The sequence below is a fragment of the Psittacula echo genome (genome assembly GCF_963264785.1).
Source record: "Psittacula echo genome assembly, chromosome: 3".
NCBI lineage: Eukaryota > Metazoa > Chordata > Aves > Psittaciformes > Psittacidae > Psittacula > Psittacula echo.
In genome coordinates this window covers 109,820,773-109,840,872 of record NC_137736.1, presented here as the reverse complement: position 1 = coordinate 109,840,872, position 20,100 = coordinate 109,820,773, and the positions used below count along the sequence as shown (strand labels likewise).

The 20,100-nt window shown below is 42.4% G+C and overlaps 1 protein-coding gene across 1 annotated transcript in view; it reads right to left on the bottom strand.

Annotated features, from left to right (window-relative positions):
- CRYL1 (crystallin lambda 1) overlaps positions 1 to 19,836 on the bottom strand; it is a gene marked incomplete at its 5' end in the record, with an annotated part of 56,726 nt that extends 36,890 nt beyond the window's left edge. The window contains 3 exons of the mRNA XM_080612642.1: positions 4,924 to 5,050; positions 16,950 to 17,057; positions 19,805 to 19,836. Coding sequence (XP_080468768.1) covers positions 4,924 to 5,050; positions 16,950 to 17,057; positions 19,805 to 19,836 — 267 coding nt within the window. The remainder of the gene's footprint in view (positions 1 to 4,923; positions 5,051 to 16,949; positions 17,058 to 19,804) is intronic.
- Positions 19,837 to 20,100: the final 264 nt, after the last annotated feature.

Below are 20,100 nucleotides of genomic sequence, written 5' to 3'. Positions count from 1 at the left end.
GATATTCCCTCATCCCCAGTAGTAAAAAGGTTTTTGAAAGCCATACGGAAGTAAGACGAAAGCTAGGGGTAGAAAATGGTACCAGACACAGACAAATTTTTATGACAGAAAACACCTATTATTAAGGCTCCCAAGTCAATGCTGGGCTCCCCTTCTGAAGCACCACCATGGGAAGATACTGTTCTAAGGCAAAATTGTAAATGCCTCAAGATCACAAGGTGTAAGTTACAAACTTAATTTCACGCCCTTGCCAGCCTGCTTTGTCCCATGCTACATCATAACTGATGGGTTCAGAGATCACCTCTCAGCCACCCTCTGTAGCCAGCTTCAACCAGCCCAGCCAGGCCTTGCACTCATCAAGGTACATGGCGCCTCAAGCGTCAAGAGTAAGATTTTACCAACAGTAAAAAAATAAGTCGTCTTATTCTCTGAGAGATAGTAGATGTTATTATTCTTTTAGTAAATTGTTCCAAAGCAAAGCATTTAAAAAGATATGCTTTCATTTTACTAGCATTGTGCCAAGATGTCATACAAGTACTGGACTGATTTCTATTCAGCTTATATTATTCAGGAACTATACACACAACCACTAAAATATATTTTTAATAGTGAAAGGAGTACTACTAAGTTTAGCACCCAGTAGTCACATATAGACACAAGACAAAAATCATCATATATTTATGGAGGAAAGTTAAGAACACAGTATTAAGAAACATTTATCTCATCCACAATACTCCCATGCCAGGGACATTAAAATACAAAGGCATCTATTAATTTGACTCCATGTGTCTTTATGGAGTTTTCAGCTAACAGAAAAGTTGTTTCAGAATTAAAGCTTTTAATGATGCAAGAAGTTTGCAGTGCATGTTCAACTAAATGCTATAGGTTATGCACTTCTAAGTGGCATAGAAAAGCTCTGAGAAGTGAAACTGGGCAAATACTCAGTTTTACAGTAAAAAAACCCAGACCAACTTCCTTCTGAAGTTGATGCAAAGCACTAATCAAGACAATTTACTTCCTAAAAATGCTCAGAAGGAATATATAAAAAAATATGCACCAAGGCACACCTTTTTCAAAACATCCTTGACATTACTGTTACAAATTTTCCCCTACTCAATGCTTCTACTTATTTCTTGCATCTTTTTCACTTTTATATCTTCACCAATGTAATTTAAGAAGTTTCACTTTTTGCTATTTGTGCTATATTATGTCCCATGGAAACGACATAGAAGGCAACTGTTCACAGAATTCATTCAAGGAGAGCAAATATGAAGGAAATTTTTAAAGCTTGAAGTGGATTTACTCTACATATGCCAAATTTGAAGAGAAGTTATGATTTAACAAACTGTAATCCAGGGTAATGAAGTGCCGTTCTCATAGGAGTCTTTAACAAGTTAATCAGTAGGCTGTATCATTAAGCAAGAAAACAGAGTCCTCTATATTTAACTAACAGGAATGCAACTGATGTTTCATTTTTTAAGTAACTAAATATCAGAACATTTGCCCTCATAAATTACAATAAGTCGATTTTGTCCTTCCAGGTTCAAAGCTGCACTAGGCAATGGTTCTGAAGTTTAACACACTTTGGCCAGAAAGTAGTATGTTCGTTGCTTAAATAATGCCATGAGCCTAAGAATTAAGATTCTATCTTTAATTTTCTCTTGAGAACAGGGTGGAAAAGACTAGTTCAAGTAACTTGCCCATTTACATTGTATATTTGATAACACTTTGAATCAAACCAAAATTTGATGTTATGGTTTGAAATTGATGAGCTGATATGATGACCACAACCTGTTTCACAAGTATTTGTTATCCCTGAGCACAACTACTGCAGCTATTGAGTTTATTTTTATTTCTATACTAAACAACTACATGCCAAGATATCAAAGGGCTAAGGGAACATAAAATAGTACCAGAAAGCTTGAGTTACCCCAGGTAGATTGTTGCTATTCAGAGACTATCAACACAATACTACTGCCTTCAATATCTGAAGGGAACACAAAGATTCTTCTCAGAGGTCCATGCTGATAGGACGAAAGGCAAGAGACTCAGGTTGCAAAAAGGGAAATTCCAATTACATACCGGGTAAGAAGTCACACAATGAGGGTAATCAAACATTGTAACAAGTTACCCAAAAGAGACCAGTAGCATTTATCCTTGAGAAATATTCAAGGCTCAACTGCACAAATAGTCCGGCAGCGGGCTGGACCAAATGATTTCCACAGACTTCTTCCAACTCAAAATTACTTTGATTCTGAAACATTTGCTCGATGTCTGTTTCACTGATCAGCTGATGGAGAGAGAAAGGCAGGAGAGGATGCAGTCCCTGATTTAATCTGAAGTATCATGCAAGGCCTTATTAAAAAATCTTACTGCTGAAGAGGCTAATGGGAACAATAGCATACTAAAATTCAGTATGTCTGTTAGAGCAACAAGAACCAGTAACTCAATCGCAGCTGTGCTCAGCTTCAAAAGAAGACAGAAAAACAAAACGCGAGCATGATAAGGAGATGCAAAGTTGGCAGTTAGAAGGATCAGATCCTTACAGGTAGCATACAGAGAAAGTAAAGACACTGTATAGCCATACCAGGTAGTAAGAAACACTTGAAAGAGCAAAAGAAAACTGGCAGAACTAGGAGAGTCTTCTGGAAGCAAGAAGGCAGCCTTCACAAAGTCGATATGATACCCAAATGAATGCTGTGATGGAGGATTGTTAATCTGTCAAAATAAGACAAAGCAAAGGTAGTGGCACACACACAGACATCCCCACTCCCTCACACAATTTACAGGAGGAGTAATAAAGATTAAAATTTCCCCCTTCTTGGACAAGAATGCATAGGAACAAGAGAAGATCAGTGTACAGAAGGATCTGGAACTGGAAAATACCCACTGAGCAGTGATTTCTTTACAACTGTTCAGTTTTGCTTTCTAATCCTTGCAGAAAACTGAAGCCTTAGTCTTGAGGCTCCCAGGGTCTATCTCAAATTGGAAGAAGCTGAAGAATTCATAGAACAGAGGAGAGTGGGATAAGGACCAAGGTACTGAAACATGCTTTGATATGGCTGAAATATCAAACACATTAACAATGATAAGAAACTACATACTTGAAGCAAAATTTAATGTACACTATTTTGGTACCAAAGTGCAGAAGAGTGGCAACCATAACTCAACTTCAGGAAAGATCTCAACAATGAATCTGTAAGCCTTATGTCTCTATCAAGCAAGTTAAGGGAAAAGGGTAGCACTCAATGCGTTAAATGGGGAAGAATCAAAGCAACTTTTCAGATGGAAGTCCTGACTCAGACCTAATAGAATTCTCTCAAAGAAGCAGCAAGCACAGACACAGGAGTCACATAGCTGATGCAGTTGGTGTGAATACCTAGAAGTCTTGCAACAAAAAAATAATAAAAGCTTTCAAGGAAGTCAACTGGTCACATGTGAGATAAAAGGTCCTTTCACAGACAGTAACTGGGAAAGAGATAGTAAGCGCAAAGTAGGAAGAACAGTCAGTTCTTAGTCAGTGGAAAATGCTGACCAGTGTGGTTTTGCAGACGTATGCTCTTTGTTATATCCATTCATAAGTGACCTGAGAGTTAGCTCGTAAAATTAAGCTGGTCATCATCACTACAACTGCAACATTTGCAGAAGGATTTTACAGGATTAAGTGACTAGACAAGGAATTTGCAGATTAATCTCAGTAGAGGTAGGCGATACCTATGTGAAAACAATTACATGAACTGACAAGCTCTGAACTCATTACTAATGAAACAGTAAGATATAGGGTAACTGTATATAGTGTCATGATCTGGAGAAAACAAACACAAAATAGTATATCACTGTAAAAGTCTATAGTGCATTCACACCTTGATTCCTCTGTGAGGTTTTCCACTGTCTCTCGTTCCCTCTCACTCCACCTCACCAATTTGGGGAGGAAGTAACACTCTGGAAATCTGTCCTCTTCTAGCTCAATTTGTTATTAGGGATGCATTGCCACTAAGCAGACTGTGGGAATTACAGCTCGAAACAGTATAAATTGTAAATTCTTGCGTGCAGCCCATATACACATATAGACAGTCAATGGTATGTGGGGGACCACACAGGGTAGAAGATGCCAAGCCTAATGCAAACTCATTCATACTTTATCCAAGACATGGTCCCTGATTCACCTGTTCCCTGAACTATGCCCATATCAGTGATCATACTAATGGTTAAGCAGCCATGGACTATCAGGTCCAGTAATTCAGCTTGTGCTCCGTCCTAATTTTACTTAGCAGCACAGATTCCAGCTCTATACATCAAACCTGGTTTTAATTCTCTAAAACGCCAAGATAACTGCTTTGCCTATACTGCTCCCTTACATTCAGAGCAGAAATCACCCCTGAGCTCAGCCATGCTTCCTGCCTTCCCAACCTGGAGATGAAAAAACACATTCTAGCCCCAGCACTAGGATGTGTGCTGCTCCCTAAGAGATAATCAATCCCCAGCAATTTCCTGCTTACCTCCCCCTCACATTCACTTTTCTAACAGGTACAGTCTTTGTTACACATGGAGGTCAGCAATTCTCTCTCAGCTTAGCTGCCAGCTTCTTCCAACATAACCCAGAAGAAACTTGCACTGACTCTTAAGTAGGAAATCCTGTAAAGTGGCATGAACTCTCATGTCAAGATACTGGGTTAGAAAGAACTTTAATTTTAACAAGCACAACTATCCTTATGGGGTCAGGATGTTGAACTCTCCACTATCCTTATGGGGTCAGGATGTTGAACTCTCCACTAACCTTATGGGGTCAGGATGTTGAACTCTCCACTAACTATCCTTATGGGGTCAGGATGTTGAACTCTCCACTGCCCACTACTGCACAACAGCACAGCTCGTTCTTGATCAGCTTTCTAAACTGCCAGGAGCTGTCAAACCTTTGCTTACCTGAATGAAAGTAGCACCCTCTACTGCTGCCTTCAGGTCTGTACAGACGCTAATGAGAGCCAATTGCTGCTCCACACTCAAAGATCCTTTCAGGAATCCCGACTCCTCCAGGTCTTTCATTTGTTTGCTGGCAAAAACATACATGCATTTAAGTACTTGATCATTGTTAAACCACCGTTAATTTTTTAAAAAGCTTCTTAAAAAAACAGTAGTACTATGCTATTTGACACTGCATATATTTAATCTCAAAAATATAAATGTTAATTTCAGTCATTTTTCTTTGCTCTCTTCAAGCACAGGCAGCTCTAAGATCTACTCCTAGACCATGCCTGTCACCACCTCAAACTTGTTTTCACTGGTGCAAGATCAGCAAGAATTTTTCTGCTCATATTTAATTCCAAGAGAGGTCCCTTTAATATACCCCATCTGTTTTACAAACAGGTTTCTTTCGTTATGAAGCCTCGCCACAGGAACACTGTTTGACTGTACAGAAATAAATACATTCCATACAGCCAAAAGTCCTTCCTAAGAAATCCATACCACTACATGGGTATTGACTACAGAGCAAGTGTCAAAAATTTCAGGTTGTTACTAAATAGAGCGGCCAGAGCTCGAAACAAATGTTCAAGTACACACCATCGCTGGGGTGGACATGCCACCTTCTCAAAGTCTCTACAGTTTGAAAGCCTCCAACATCCAGAGCAAGCAAGCTATATTCAAAACTGTTAAAAGTCACCTAGAGGAGCAATTTCCACAGAAATTGAAGTGGGATTAAGCTATTAGATCACAATCAACCTAAAACTATTTGATGTAGCCATTATCATGGTTAAATCTGTCAGTTACCTCAAGCCAGAATTCCTCTGAGCCTTTGTTTATTATTCAGCAAAAATTGTTCATCCTGAAGAGAGGAGGAGGAAATTGAGCTAATGATTAACAGCAGGAAAAATATTAAATAATTCTTTCTTCTCCCTAACAATGTAGTTCTGAAGTGTTGGCTTATTTCAGGATGCCTTTTTATGTGATAAATAAATTGAACCTGCCACAGTTGGCAGGTGGCTAAGCTGTAGGAAACAGAGAAGCTGTACAGTCTGGAAACTGTATTATGTACCACAGAAATCATATCACTGCATACAGAAACAGCTTATGAACGATCACATATATGTTTCTTAAGTGACTGTGGCACACATGAGAGTCTTCATTAGGGGCTTTACAGAACAGTACATGATATAGAGGCCCAGATGATCTCCACTACCAGTCACATCCACCCAGGCCCCTCCACGTATCCAGACAGTAATACTGGATTAATTTTTGTACCTAGGAGGCTGGAACCCATGTTTGTCACCATCTACAGCAACTAGACACTTTCCTTAGTCCTTCAGAAGCAGGACAGGCAGCCAGCCACAGGGTCAGGGTAATGTCAGCCCCATACCGCTTCCCCAGTCCAGTTCCAACACTTACACCCTGGGGCAGCATTTCCTCACCCCTTGCCAATGACAGGGCTGCAGTCACCAGCAATTCTGAACATACCAGGCAGGGAGCAACTGGAGCCCAGTTCTCAGTCGCTTTATGAAATTGTATGAGGTTTCATCTATATTCATCAACTGCTGAGGTGAGCAGCTCAAGAGAGAACGCCTTCAACACCTGAGCAGGGGGAAGCACCGCGTCCAGGAGCCTCAATTCAGAGCAGCGAGAGTCACCGAGGGAGCTCCAAGCCCTCACCAGGCCTTGCCCAGGAGCCGGCAGCTCCGCTGAGGCGAGCAGGGGGCGGTGCCAGGAGGGACGGCCCCGCCCTGAGCGGGTGAAAATCCGCCCCAGGGAGCGCGAAGCACCAGGGCCACGGCGAACAGGGCGGGCAAACGGGGCACGACAGCCGGGGCGTGGCTGGGGACTTGGCGCCGGCAGCGCGAGCGGGGTGGTGAGCGCTCGCCTCAGAGCGAGAGTCCGGTCTGAGAGCTCTGCTCTGGCTGCCCCGGCGGTGGCAGCATCGGCACCAGACAGAGCCGATGAGAGGGGAGGCTGCAGCGCAGAGCTCGGAGTGTAGAGAGTGCCCGCACTGCTCTTGTGAGGGGAGGGTGCACAATGGGCAGGGCTGCACTCGGTGCGCCCTGGTGAAGGTCCTCCTGCAGCAGGGGCTGAGCTGCGGGACACTTTCGGAAAGCCAGACGATGTCAGGGAAGCTGAGAGGAAGCAGGACTGCTTGATCCAGGCCCAAACGGTGCAGGGGCCTCAAGCGCCCATCGTAGCTTATACAGGAAAGAAGGAGGCCGTTAATGCAGGAAGCTGGGAACTAGTGGGAAAAAAAAAAAAAAAAAAAAAGGAAAAGAAGGAAGAAGGCAATCAAATTCAAGGGGCTTCCTCCTAAATCTGATGTCCACACCCAGAACCGATTTGCAGTTCTGCAGGAGGCTAATGAGGAAACACACACCTCACCACGTGAACAACCAGCTCATGCATCAGTAAAGAGGATCACTAGTGGTGTCACCAGTAAAAAGTGGTCATAGTAGTCATAGTAGTAGGGGACTCTACTTTAAAAGGCACAGAGGCACCCATCTGTCAGCCTGACCCAGTCTCAAAGGAGGTATGCTGCCTAACAGGGGCTCGGATCAGGGATGTTGCTGAGACGCTGCCTGGCCTAGTAAGTCCCACAGACTATTACCCACTTCTAGTGGTCCACGTGGGTGCTAGCAATATAGATAGCAGTAGCTCAGAAAACATTAAGAAGGACTACAGAGCCCTGGGAGAGGTGATTAGGGGCTCTGGAGCTCAGACGGTCTTTTCATCAATTCTCCAGGATAAAGGGGAGGACCTTAAAAAGGCTAGGAGGATTGACCAGGTTAATAAATGGTTAGAACAGTGGTGCCATAGGCAGGGGTTTGGGTATTTAGAACATGGGACTCAGTTTGGGAGGCCAGGTCTACTGGAGGCTGGTGGAGCTGAACTAACAAGGGGAAGAGCCGTTTTGGTAGGAGGCTTGCCAGGCTGGTCAAAAAAGCTTTAAACTAGATGCATTGGGGGAGGGGGACATCATTCCACTCAGTTGCCAGCACCCATAATAAATGCTCAGAGTGATGCAGAGCTATTTCAGCTGTTCCAGCCAATGAGCCGGCTTCATTTGGAGCTTGGCTCCGATGTCTCTATATAAACACCCATAGTATGAGGAATAAACAAGAGGAATTAGAGATGTGTGCATGTCTACGGGGATATGATATAATAGGTATCACAGAAACATGGTGGGATGGCTCCTGTGACTGGAGTGTTGGTATGGCATGTTACAGGCTCTTTAGGAAAGACAGGCCCAGCAGATGGGGAGGGGAACTTGATATTTGTCAGTGACAGGCTGGAGAGTATGGAACTCTGGGGACCGGTGATCAGTTAGCAGAGAATTTGTGGATCAGGGTCAAAAGGAGAACAGCAATGGAGGACACAACTGTGGGGATCTGTTACAGACTGCCTGATCAAGAGGAATCTGTGGATGAAGCACTCGATAGATAGGAGCAGCCTCATGCTTGCAGGCCTTGTCGTCATGGAAGACTTCAACCACCCTGATATCTGTTGGAGGGACAGTACAGCCTGGCACAAGCAATCCAGGAGGTTCTTCAATTGTATGGAAGACAACTTCCTCTTGCAAGTAATAGAGGAGCTGACAAGAAGAGGTGCCATGCTTGACCTCGTGCTTACCAACAGGGAGGGGCTGGTTGGAAATGTCATACTCCAGGGCAGTCTTGGCTGTAGCAATCATGAGATGGTCGAGTTCGAGATCCTCAGGACAGTGAGAAGAGCGCACAGCAAGCTCACTGCCCTGGACTTCAAGAGAGCAGACTTTGGCCTCTTCAGGAACCTGCTCAGTAAGGTTCCATGGGATATAGCCCTAGAGGGCAGGGGGGCCCAAGACTGTTGATATTAAAGGATCACCTGCTACAAGCTCAGGAGTGTTGCATCCCGACTAGTAGGGAGTACAGCAGGAGGGCCAAGAGACCTCCATGGATGGATAAGGAGCTACTGAGGAAACTCAAAGGGAAAAAAAGAGGCTTATAAAAGGTGGAAGCAAGGATAGGTGGCCTGGGAAGAATACAAGGATGTTGTCCAGAAAGCCAGGGACCAGGTTAGGAAAGCTAAGGCCCAGTCACAATTAAATTTGGCACGGGATGTGAAAGAACAGGAAGGGATTCTATGGGTATGTAGCAAATAAAAGACAGACTAGGGACAACATGGGCCCTTTCCAGAAGCTATCAGGTGAACTGGCTACCCTGGATTTGGAGAAGGCTGAGGTTTTTAATGACTTTTCTGCTTCAGTCTTCACTGCAAATGCTCTGACCACACCACCCAAGTCTTGGAAGACAGACGCAGTGAGAATGAAGACCTTAGTCCCACTGTAGGAGAGGATCTGGTTCGAGACCATCTTAAGAACCTGGACATGAACAAGTCCATGGAACCCAATGAAATCCATCCACTGGTCCTGAAGGAGCTGGCGAATGAAGTTGCTAAGCCACTGTCCATCATATTTGAAAAATCATGGCAGTCAGGTGAAGTTCCTGGTAACTGGAAAAAGGGAAATATAACCCCCATTTTCGAAGGGGGAAATGGAAGACCCAGGGAACTACGGACCAGTCAGTTCACCTCTGTATCTGGCAAAATCTTGGAGAAGATTCTCCTGGAAGGCATGCTAAGGCGCATGAAAAACAGCAGCTTTTTAAATTAAAAGGGAGAAGAATGTAGATCACACTGCCTCATTTTCTACCAACTCCTGCTGAGCAATGTGTGAGAATGCACTCACACTTTGTCAAACCATCCTTTTATTTAGAGCTCTTCCTTGTCAACAAGTATTGAGTCCGTAGATCAAATAAAAATATTACGCTTCCTCCTCCAGAATTCCTTAAACAAAAAAAGTGAGCTTCATCATGCATACTCTGTCAAGAGACATATCTGAGACAAACATCTTCAGCTCTCTTTTAGAGAAGGGAGAACTAAGTGTTTCAAGTGTGTCTGTCTGACAATTTTTAGGCATCCAAGTATGCAAAAACATTTTATAATGGCAGTAAATGAGACACTGAGATCACAGTATTCTAAGCCAAATATGAAAATTTACAGGAATTTATTTAAAAACAATCCAACTCCTAATTAACTATACAGAAGCTAGTCACATCTCAGCATCAGATTGAATTCTCAGCTTGAACTGGCTTACCAAATCTACCATTAACTTCCAAAGAATGAGAATTTTACTTCAGCATACATGTAGTTGTGTTCCTGCCCAAATTCAGCATATTCTTGCTCATAGGCTGTATATTCCTTTAAAAAACAAAACAAAAATTTAAGTTTGAAGAGACAAGAATAGAACTATTTCCTTCTTTGAAAAAGAGGGTGAAAATATTCCTCTGTAATACTACATTTAGCTCACCCTCCCTGGTCCTCTGAAATGCCAGTCTGTGATTGCTAATGGAAGGATTCAAAAATGCAAGAGCCATAGACCAAGAGATCTAGCTTTTATTTTTTCCTCCACAAGCTCTTACAGAAGTTTGCAGCACCCATCTCTTGTTTCATGCCTTTCCTCATCTGCCAATGATGACAATTCTGTCATCTCTGCTTCTCTGTCATTAGTAATTACACACTACACTGTGTACTAAGAACACCATTTCTTAATTAACCTGCAAAACCACTGGACTGGTTTTTTCCCTCCCAAACAAAATTCCTCACATCAGCCATTTATTTAATTCAGTATGGTTATTTAAAGCATGGAATAAGGAATACATGCATTACTTCAATTTTGGCCTTCCCTCCCAGGAAATGTTCTCCTTTGTCCCCCTTTGCCAATATATTTACTGACATTTTAGTTGGTTCAGTCAACAAATGAATTTTAAGTCTTCCAAATGCTAAGCCCTCTTTATATTCCCTTGGGGTATTAAGACTACCACAAAAGTGTGGCAAAGGAAGTGAGCGTCCCCTGATACTTATCATACCTTTAGGTACTAGCCAGGCCCGCTGGTATATACAGCAGTGCACCACTGACATCTGCTGGGTGACTTTTCATTCAAGGCAGCCTAGATTTCAGGGTGATCATCACTGAGGATGACCATAGACAGATCATTGCAGCCACGTGCACAGCACACACCACAGGACTTTGCTCTGCAGTTGTATCGTGTGCATGGCTTGAAGAGTTTGACTCAGTACCTGTGAGGTCTTTGAAGAATTTCCATAAGAAAATACTACTTCCTTTTAGAGCCCACACTTGGTCTACCTGCGGTTGTACTGTTGTACCTGGCTGCCTATGTCAACATTACTCTGGGAACAGAGCCAGTATTTGCTTCAAGATAAGGCACCCAACCTTTAGTAACACTCCTGATCACATAAACTGCCTAGAATGCTCTTGATTACAACTCCTACCCTAAGTGTCTTTACAGAAGGACCTTGCAAGTGATGCTAACACTTAAGCCATCTTGTTCATACCCCGCTGCCTCACATTTACCCATATTATTACTACTCGGCAGTCATAGTATTCAGCACACACTGTTGCAACAAGCAAATACCTGCAAGATTAAAGACCACTTAATCATAAACTTACTACCAAAACCAGTAAGGAGAAGGGGGGGAAGGGAAGAAAAGACAGCATGTTTAGCCAACCACCACTACCCAAAGACTAGCACCATGGCATAGTCATGGCACTACCATCTAGTGCTGCCTGATGAGAGGGTAGTTGGCACGGGAAAAAAAACAAAGCAAAACAACCAAACAAAATATCACTGGTCCCATCTATCTAGCATGAGACACAACAGATCAAGTAGCCAACTGAGAGCCCCGGACACTGGGACAAGCTCACTGTCCACACATGAAATGGCCAAATAGTAAGCTGCTAATACTGAGTTGCAGTTAGCTATCTGAAAGCCATTATCAGTCACTTTCCCTCTTCCTGCCTCCCCCAGACTAAAGGTAGACACAAAACAGACCACCAGGGAAGAGTTATTACATATTATGTCTTCATAAGACTGCGGTACAAGTTGGACCACAAAAGTATGTATGTTTCTGTCCAGACAAGAGAGATCCAGAGCTGTCAAATACTTCATCCATAGGTTTGGCAGTATATTAAAGAGGGATAGTTGCACATCTGCCTTTGACACAGTTTTGAAGAGGCACAAAGCAAAGGACTACAGTGTAAGAGCATGGTGGTGCACAAAAGCAAATAAAAATTCTGAGATCTCCTGAAGTTATCACATAAACTGCTTTCCAGCCATGGCACTCTCAGGGTGTTAATTTTGCTTGTTTGATTTAAGTTTAGCTTCAAGATGGAAATTCTCACCAAACCCAAAGTAGGCCTACCTAAAAAAGAGACTTACAGTTCACATCTTTGCTTCTAACCATGCCAACCCAGCCTGAAACCTGGGTCTCCCAGAGTCCCAGATACACTGGCTGAAAGGGGCCCTGGGAACTCCAAAGTCCAGCTTCTTATACCTGCAGACATACTGCTAACACCAGATTCAGTTAGCCTTGGTTTTGTGTAGCCAAGCCTTGAAAGCCTTCATAAATGGACATTTATACAGCTTTTTGGACAATCTGTTACTTCCATATACCAGGCAAATGTCAACACCATAACTGTTCTCAAAACACAGCCTCTACAATTACAAAGATCAGTCGTATCTAAATCATATATTCTAGCTATCCAGGGGACTGGCTCCCATAGAGGAATGAGGTGAAAAGGCAGCATTTCGCTTTGGAGGTGTTTTCAACTACAGAATGGCCAGGCAGAACCTTTTGAGAGACATAATACATCCCCTTCCAAAGCCTATCAATACATTCTCTAGTTAATTCTGCAAATGAATCAATTTCACCTAGCTAGTTACTTACACTTTTCAAGTGGGAGTGGGGAAGGAGAGCAAAGAAAAACTGAAAAGGTAGAATCAAGCCCATGATTTAGCACAAGTTTGATGCATCAGTGTCAGGCACTCAATACCAAAATACACTTTGAAAAGAATCATCTAGTTAGAAGTTCTCCCCTCAAATGAGATATATAAAACTATCAAGGAAGATTTAAGTCAAGCTTCATTTTGCCCTTGAGATGAGTTTGATACAATATGAGTTGATAAAATGATTGATACAATACAGAACAGAGACCGGAAGAGAAAGCCAGCTTGGGAAAGTATTTAGCCACACAGCCATGGAACATGCCACAGGAAAAGAAGGCAAAGCCTGCATCACTGCACTTCTCATGCTACAAAACCAACCCAGTAAACTGTTCCCCTTTTCATACACATAAAGCATAACAGGGTACCAGACCGCAAGAAGTAACGTACATTCTAACGTCTTTTCTGGAGACTAGTCTCCTTCTGAAAAGAGAAAGACAATGAACCGGTGTTACAGGGGAAAGTCTTTCAAAACTCTGGCTATAGAGTCATAGGGTTTATTTCCTTGGCGTTGTAACCTGCCATATATCAGGCACTTCATTACAAGTTCCAGATCCCCATTTACAACAGTACAGAATTCTTAAAGTACTTTACATGGCCAGGGGTAGGACAGGGGAATGCCACTTCTTCCAGCTTCCACATCTTGTTCAGTTTTCATAGCAACTGTGCTTCTACAACATGGAAAAGTTGACATTGCTTAGTGCAATGCTTCACTATGTATCAAGTCCAATAATATTTATGGCTAAATTAATAATTAATGAAGAGAGAAAGTCTGACATTCTGACCTCAAGACTGCTTGGCTCCAGGTCTTTAAAGGTCCGATATCTTTGCACCATGCAGAGGACCAATTTATAGTCAGATAAAGCTGACATACAAGTAATTCTCACTGAACAGCCTCACTTTTACTTTAGATTCAGTACCATGCACCAAGATCTGCTATGTTGTTTTTTTCAGCACCATACACCAAGATCTGCTATGTTGTTTTTTTAATAAAATTATCTATAGCTTTATGCATATAATTGTTTGTGATTTTAGATATTAAAATCAGTCACTTGCTCCTGTATTTGGAAGAGATAAAGTTTTGTATCTAAGTAAATACTGTATCTAACCAGCATCTACTAGAACAAAAATCACAGACCACGTTTGCAAATATCCAAGTTTTAGTGTCCTTTTCAACCAGACTTTCTCCCCTTGCAAGTTTTTCATTATATGTGCAAAAAATGTTCTATATAAAACATGAACCAGTTGCATAGGGGGAGAAATACAGCATTTCCACTGGAATTTATGAATCTTTATCAGCAGCATAATTATGTTTACAACAGTAGCACAGTACCTATTTGAAAAAAATTTTACATATTGTAAGAATTGTAAAAGTTTTCTTGGGGGCATGCACTGAAGTTTTTCTACATCCTATCTTTTAGAATTATTTTCAGGAATAGGGTAGTACTTGCTTTTCTAATTCTCATTATTTTAAAGTTTAGCAATCTTCCACTCAAACCAGAATCACACTGACTCAAAAGAGAGGATACTGGATACAAGTTACATTTTCCAAGGCAGGTTACTACAGCATACATAGTATGACCTACATAGTAGGTCAAGTGTAGCATAAAGGTGTTCATCAGTGCTTCTTCAGAACATAAGGTTGTTCCATTAGAGCAGACACTGGTTAATAATGCCACTGGTACACCCAGTTCAGTCCAACGTGCGGTCGTTTCCTGTGTCAGGGCACTGACTGGCATGTGTCTGTCGACAGGTAGATCGGTGGTAAATCCATCACACCATGTTAGGCTTTAGTAAACACTCTCCCTTTCTTTCTGTATCTGTTTTACTGATATTGTGGCCACCTGACACATATTTCCTCTGGTTTCAGTAGATCCAAATCCCATGCTTTAATCTCAAGTATTTTTACCCATGACAAGTGTTTTGAATAGATTTACAGATATATTTCAGATTTTCCATATAGATACATGGAGGCTCTCCTGATGATTGTAGGTCCATCCCAGACTCACTCCAGTCCTCTTGCAGGACTACACACCTGCTGTTCTGAGAGAGTTGAACTCCTTAGGTTAATGAATCCTGAGTTCTGAATTTATATAAAGAGCAATGAGTTACAACTCAATATGATAAAAGTCAATGACATAGAATATTTAATACTTAAGTACCATTTCTGTCAAAGAAGTATCACCTCCTTTTAGAAGTGAAAGTTGTTTACTAGTCAAATCTCACTTTTGTTTCATAAAGGGAAGATACAAATAGTCATCTCCACACTTCAGTTTCTCCTTAATATGTAGAGGATCTCCATAGACTGAAAGTTCATGGATTGCAGTCTGGGGTGGTACAAATACTTTTCAATACAAACCCAAAAAAAACCCACAAAACCCCTAAGCCTAAAAGCCTTCCTTAACGTACTAGCTATTTGAAGGGAAAAAGAAAGCAAATCCCAGCAAGTCCAGAGAAGTAGCCACCAGCTGGCTTTGTCAGACTGCTCCAACAGGCATTCCCCCCTGCCACTCTGTCCTGCAAGCCCTCATAACCTACTCAAGCTCCAGCTTTTACACAAGTATCATATTAGTAACTCAAAGTGATTTACTGCAGGTTGTGTGCTATGAAATCAGTGCAAAGAAGTTCAAATTTGACTGTATTTTGATACATATAATGATTAAAATACTGGTTGATGAAACTGCATAGTATCTGCGTCACAAAACCTACATTATCCAGAAACTAGGCTTTTTAACTAGGATGGTATCACAGCCAAGATACACAAGTTAATTGTAAGTTAAGAACACCTTATGTAAAAGGCAAAACTTGCCTTGAACTCCTATAGGATAGCAAATGCAGGCATGGGCCAGTACAGACACACTCAAATAGCACTCTTCTCTCTTACACACAACAGTTTATGCTTCACTTTTCCAATCTGAAACACTTGGAAGGCTGAAGTCCTAATTTTCCTATTAAAGAAGAACAAAATGGAAGTGAGTGCTGTCTTTAGTAAGGTAGACTGCAGAACTGCCCTCTCCACAGTGACCCAGAACCTCATCCTCATTGCCACTATTACAGTAATTCTGAAAAAAACAAAAGTGTCTGTCATCTAGGTGGAGCAACAGAAATTGTTGGTTTGACTAACACCTACTTAGAAAGAGAGGTGTGGGGAAACAGAAGATTTTAAAAATGGTCTCATGCGCATAAACCAGCTCTATTTCCAGGACCATCCTCAAGAGGGTGAACAGGACCAATGAGACGCTGTCCCTTCTAACATAAGGAGGACGGGCCAAACAAAGCAGTCAAGGAGCCAGGTTCAAAACAAACAAAAGCAAATAGCTCTTCACCCAGTGAACAGTAAACTTGCAGAACACAAAGTCCTTTGGCAAGGAGGATGCAAAAGGATTCACACAGGTTCAAGGGAAGGTTAAGAGAAATTCTTGGAAGAAATTTAGAGTTACTGAATACATAAACAACTTCAAGGCACTGAAGGTTGGGGAACAGGAGCAGACAGGCAAGACTTGAACTTACAGCTCTGCCATGCAACAAAAACTTGTGGCTTTAGCCATAGTGCCACAGGCAACAGAGAAAAGGGCTGGAGGACTGTTGATCTGAACCAATGTGACTATTCTCATGTTGACATCCTCAGATTTGTTCCTTCTAAAGAAGACTCCCAGCCTTTACTATAACTGATCATCTTTGGCAACTTGTTCTTCTAGGACTCAAAAAATACTAGTTAAGAATTAAAAAAATTCTAGTTATAGAATACCCATAACTGTAGCAGGGCTTCTCAACAATCCATAGTAACCTACTTCCACTTTGAAGGAGTCTTTGTTGTCTTTCTACGTACAAACTTTTCTGTTCATGTATTTTAAGCTTAGCCTATAGATAAACTAATCATAGTAAATATTGTTTCAAGAATTTGGATTTAAACTTAAACTCCTAAATCATTAAGAATTAAAGTGCTCTTCAGAAGTGTCATTGAGAGATACGGGAACACAGTTCTGATCTTAACAGGACCAGTATTTCAAAGTTAAAGCCATCTTCAAAGATTAAAATCTATGCTCCCTTAAGTAGTAAGAGATGAATGTTTATCCATAATCACAGAAATCCCACAGTTTCATTATAATCCCAGTCATTTCAAGCCAGGTGACCTACCGAATATTTTCCAGTGCACTTGTTAGCTGCTGTTGTGCAACATCATAAAGTTTCACCTTGAAGCCTCCAGCAGCAAACACCATGGCCCAGCTGCGACCGATGAGTCCACTGAAAAGACAATAAATATCAACCAATTAATAAAGCAGCATTTATTTTGAGGAATGAGGTCTTACAAACGTTGCGAGAAGGAGAACAGAGCTTGGACTCTTCAGTATCTGACTAAAAGATTGGTTACATGCTAATAAGAAACAACTAACAGAGAAATATCCTTTGCTAGCTGTGTAGCAGCTTCTCTGAGAGCTAGGAGAAAGATAATGTGGAATAAAAAATCCAAATAAAATAGAAAAAGGACAGCAGAATTCAAATAGTAGGAACTATTACTTTGGGACACTGGATTTGAGTATCAACACTTTTGACAGCTACAAACTTAACTTGGAATTGGTGCATAAAATTACACTAAAGAGATTTAAAAAAAAACCCAAAACTAATTTGTTCAGTTCATAGTCTAAAGACAGACAGCAGCTTAGTGGTCCAGGAGTTCAGGTTCCTGCTTCAGAGCTGATCAGAAAAAAATGAGACCCAGCTACAGAAGTTGTGGGTGCTCAGCGATTCAGGAAGCATGTGAATTATCATAAGCATGTCAAAAAGGGAGGGAAGAAAAAAGGCAAACAACCAAACATGGGTTTGATACTACTTTTCCACCTACCCTCCTCTAGCACTACACTTATTTTTAGATGAAGCACTCTTATAATGCTGGAAGCACACAGGAACAACCTGCTTTTACGTCCCCACACCTTTTGAGGAAGTCCCATTGCTGAGAAACACAGAAGAAACTTGTAGCGACTGACAATTTTATCATGTCTCTCAAAGCAATGCAGGTTTTAACTTAGATTTATAGCAGGTGCAGTCTCTTCAAACTGAGGCAGTGTCATAAGCTTAAATAACCTGATATCACAAAAAAAAAAATAAATTCCCTAACAGAGACAAGAGCAGAACTCCATACCAACAGTGGGGGTTTAATAATTATATGCATTTCCTGTCATTTCCAAAATCATTGTATTTGCAGTATTACACTTAAGCAACCTCTGGCAACTGGAAAATGCAATGCCACTAGGGCATTGATAAAGGATTAAAAGGGGAGCAAAAGTCAGAGATAAAGCAGTAGGGCAGATGAGAGAAGGAAGAGAAAACAGGAACACATTCAGCCTTTGGTTTACATATTAAAAAAAAGAAAGAACAAAACAGGAAGTTTCAGGAAACAGCAGGAATCAGTGGAAATAACTGGAACAAAAAAAAAAAGGAACTGTGCATTTAGTGTTAAGTGGGCAGTAAGTTCTCACTTGATACTTCTCATTTAAAAGAAAAACCACAATCTCACTTTACTAAGCCCACACCTCAGCAGTTCTCAGGCAAGCTACAAAAAAAACCATGCTTATGGAAAAGCTAAAGTATTGTCAAGGTTTGCGAGCTACTGTAGCCTCCTAGCTAACAAGTATTTCTCAAATAAAAGTATTTGGATCACTTAAACCTTAATAAGCATATCTGAGCTACCACTGTCTTTATAAATTAGCATCATCTCTCAAATTGCACTTTTAAATTAAGCTTCCTTAAATTGATAAAGTTAGATAAAAAAAATATTTCTAAAATTCTATTTCTTTTTCTAATTTAGTAATTTTTCTGTTGAGCTACAGAGCATACACAGTAAATCAATGATATGTGTCAGGCCTGCACTGTTACTCCAGTGTACAGCAACACTATGACCTGGTATTAGTATATCTGACCGCAAGACAGTGCTTTTTGACACTTTAAACATTGTCATTTTGGGTCCAGTGATGAAGTACTAACAATCAGATCTGCTCACGCAACTTCTGCAGGTGCTACCAGAAACAGTTGCTCTGCCTTCAGTGTGATTGTGCCACAGCAGGCGCAGCAAGCGAGAGCCAAGCTCTTTCGACCCTTCGCACACGGACAGCACTCCCCGGCTCCGCTGGTAATAGCCGGCTTTATCACCATCACATGAGGGCACCGAGACACGTGTCCCGAGACCTCAACTGGTCTTGCTAATAAACGGAGACCGTGTTTCTAGCACCAAGTTACAGTCGTGTGTTGGGGGCTGTTACTGTCTGGCCCATGTTTTCTCTCCTCACCAGATTACTGATCAAATAAAGAACTTTGGGTTTAGCTCAAGAAGACAAAACAAAGCATTCCTACACAAGTCAGAAACACTGCTGTCAATAAAGTATAGTGCAGGAGTGACCAAGAGAAATTCAGGAGTTTTGACATAGCTGACAAAGAGGATCTTAAAGCTATTCTTGGATTTCTGCACTCCCCTTGCACAAAACATTGCAATGAAAAAGGGCAGCAGTCTTTCACATCTAAGGAATTACTTACTTCAAGCAGAGATGCTGTGGACGTTTGTTTGTTGGAGTTTGCTTTGTTTGATTTTTAAGTGGCACAAAGCTGTCAGAGACTTAAGTAAAGACACTTTCCAGTGAGCCAGACGGGTGCATTCTTCCCATGGTTTCCGAACGCCAGCAGGAACCCGCACCTGGCCCACCCTTCTCGCACTGCTCCCCCGCACCAGCGCTGCACACGCCGAACCCCACTGACTGCCCCGAGTTAGCACCCCGCCGCCACACCCGACGCCTGCAGGGGCCGCGGCAGTGCCCTACTCGCCACGCTGAGGTGGAGAGCCCACCCCAAGCAGGTCGGACTTCGCCTGGACGGCGCCCCAGCTCCTTCGCACGTCCCCGGGCATCCGTTCACAGATCCCCCAGGGGCCAAGAAGGGCTGGCAGCTCCTCCCCGGAGGACTACACCTATCCGCGGCAGGGGAGCGGAAAGGAGAGGCTTTACCTGCCGATGATGGCAACTTGGCCGAGCTCCATGCCTGCGGATCCGGGACGTGCACGGCCGACACAGCACCACGGGAACTAGCACTGCCTCACTGCGCGCGCGCCCGCCCCCAAACACGGCTCCCGCCATGTCACAGCCGCCCCCATTGGCTCCTGCTACGAGTGCTCCGATTGGCTGCGCGCCGCGCCCCTCAGCGGCCGCTCCTCGGGCCGCCCGGAGGCCTTCACTTCCCTGACGGGGAAAGAGCCCGCCCCGGCCGGGCCCCGCCCCACACACACCTGCGGCTCCCACCCGGG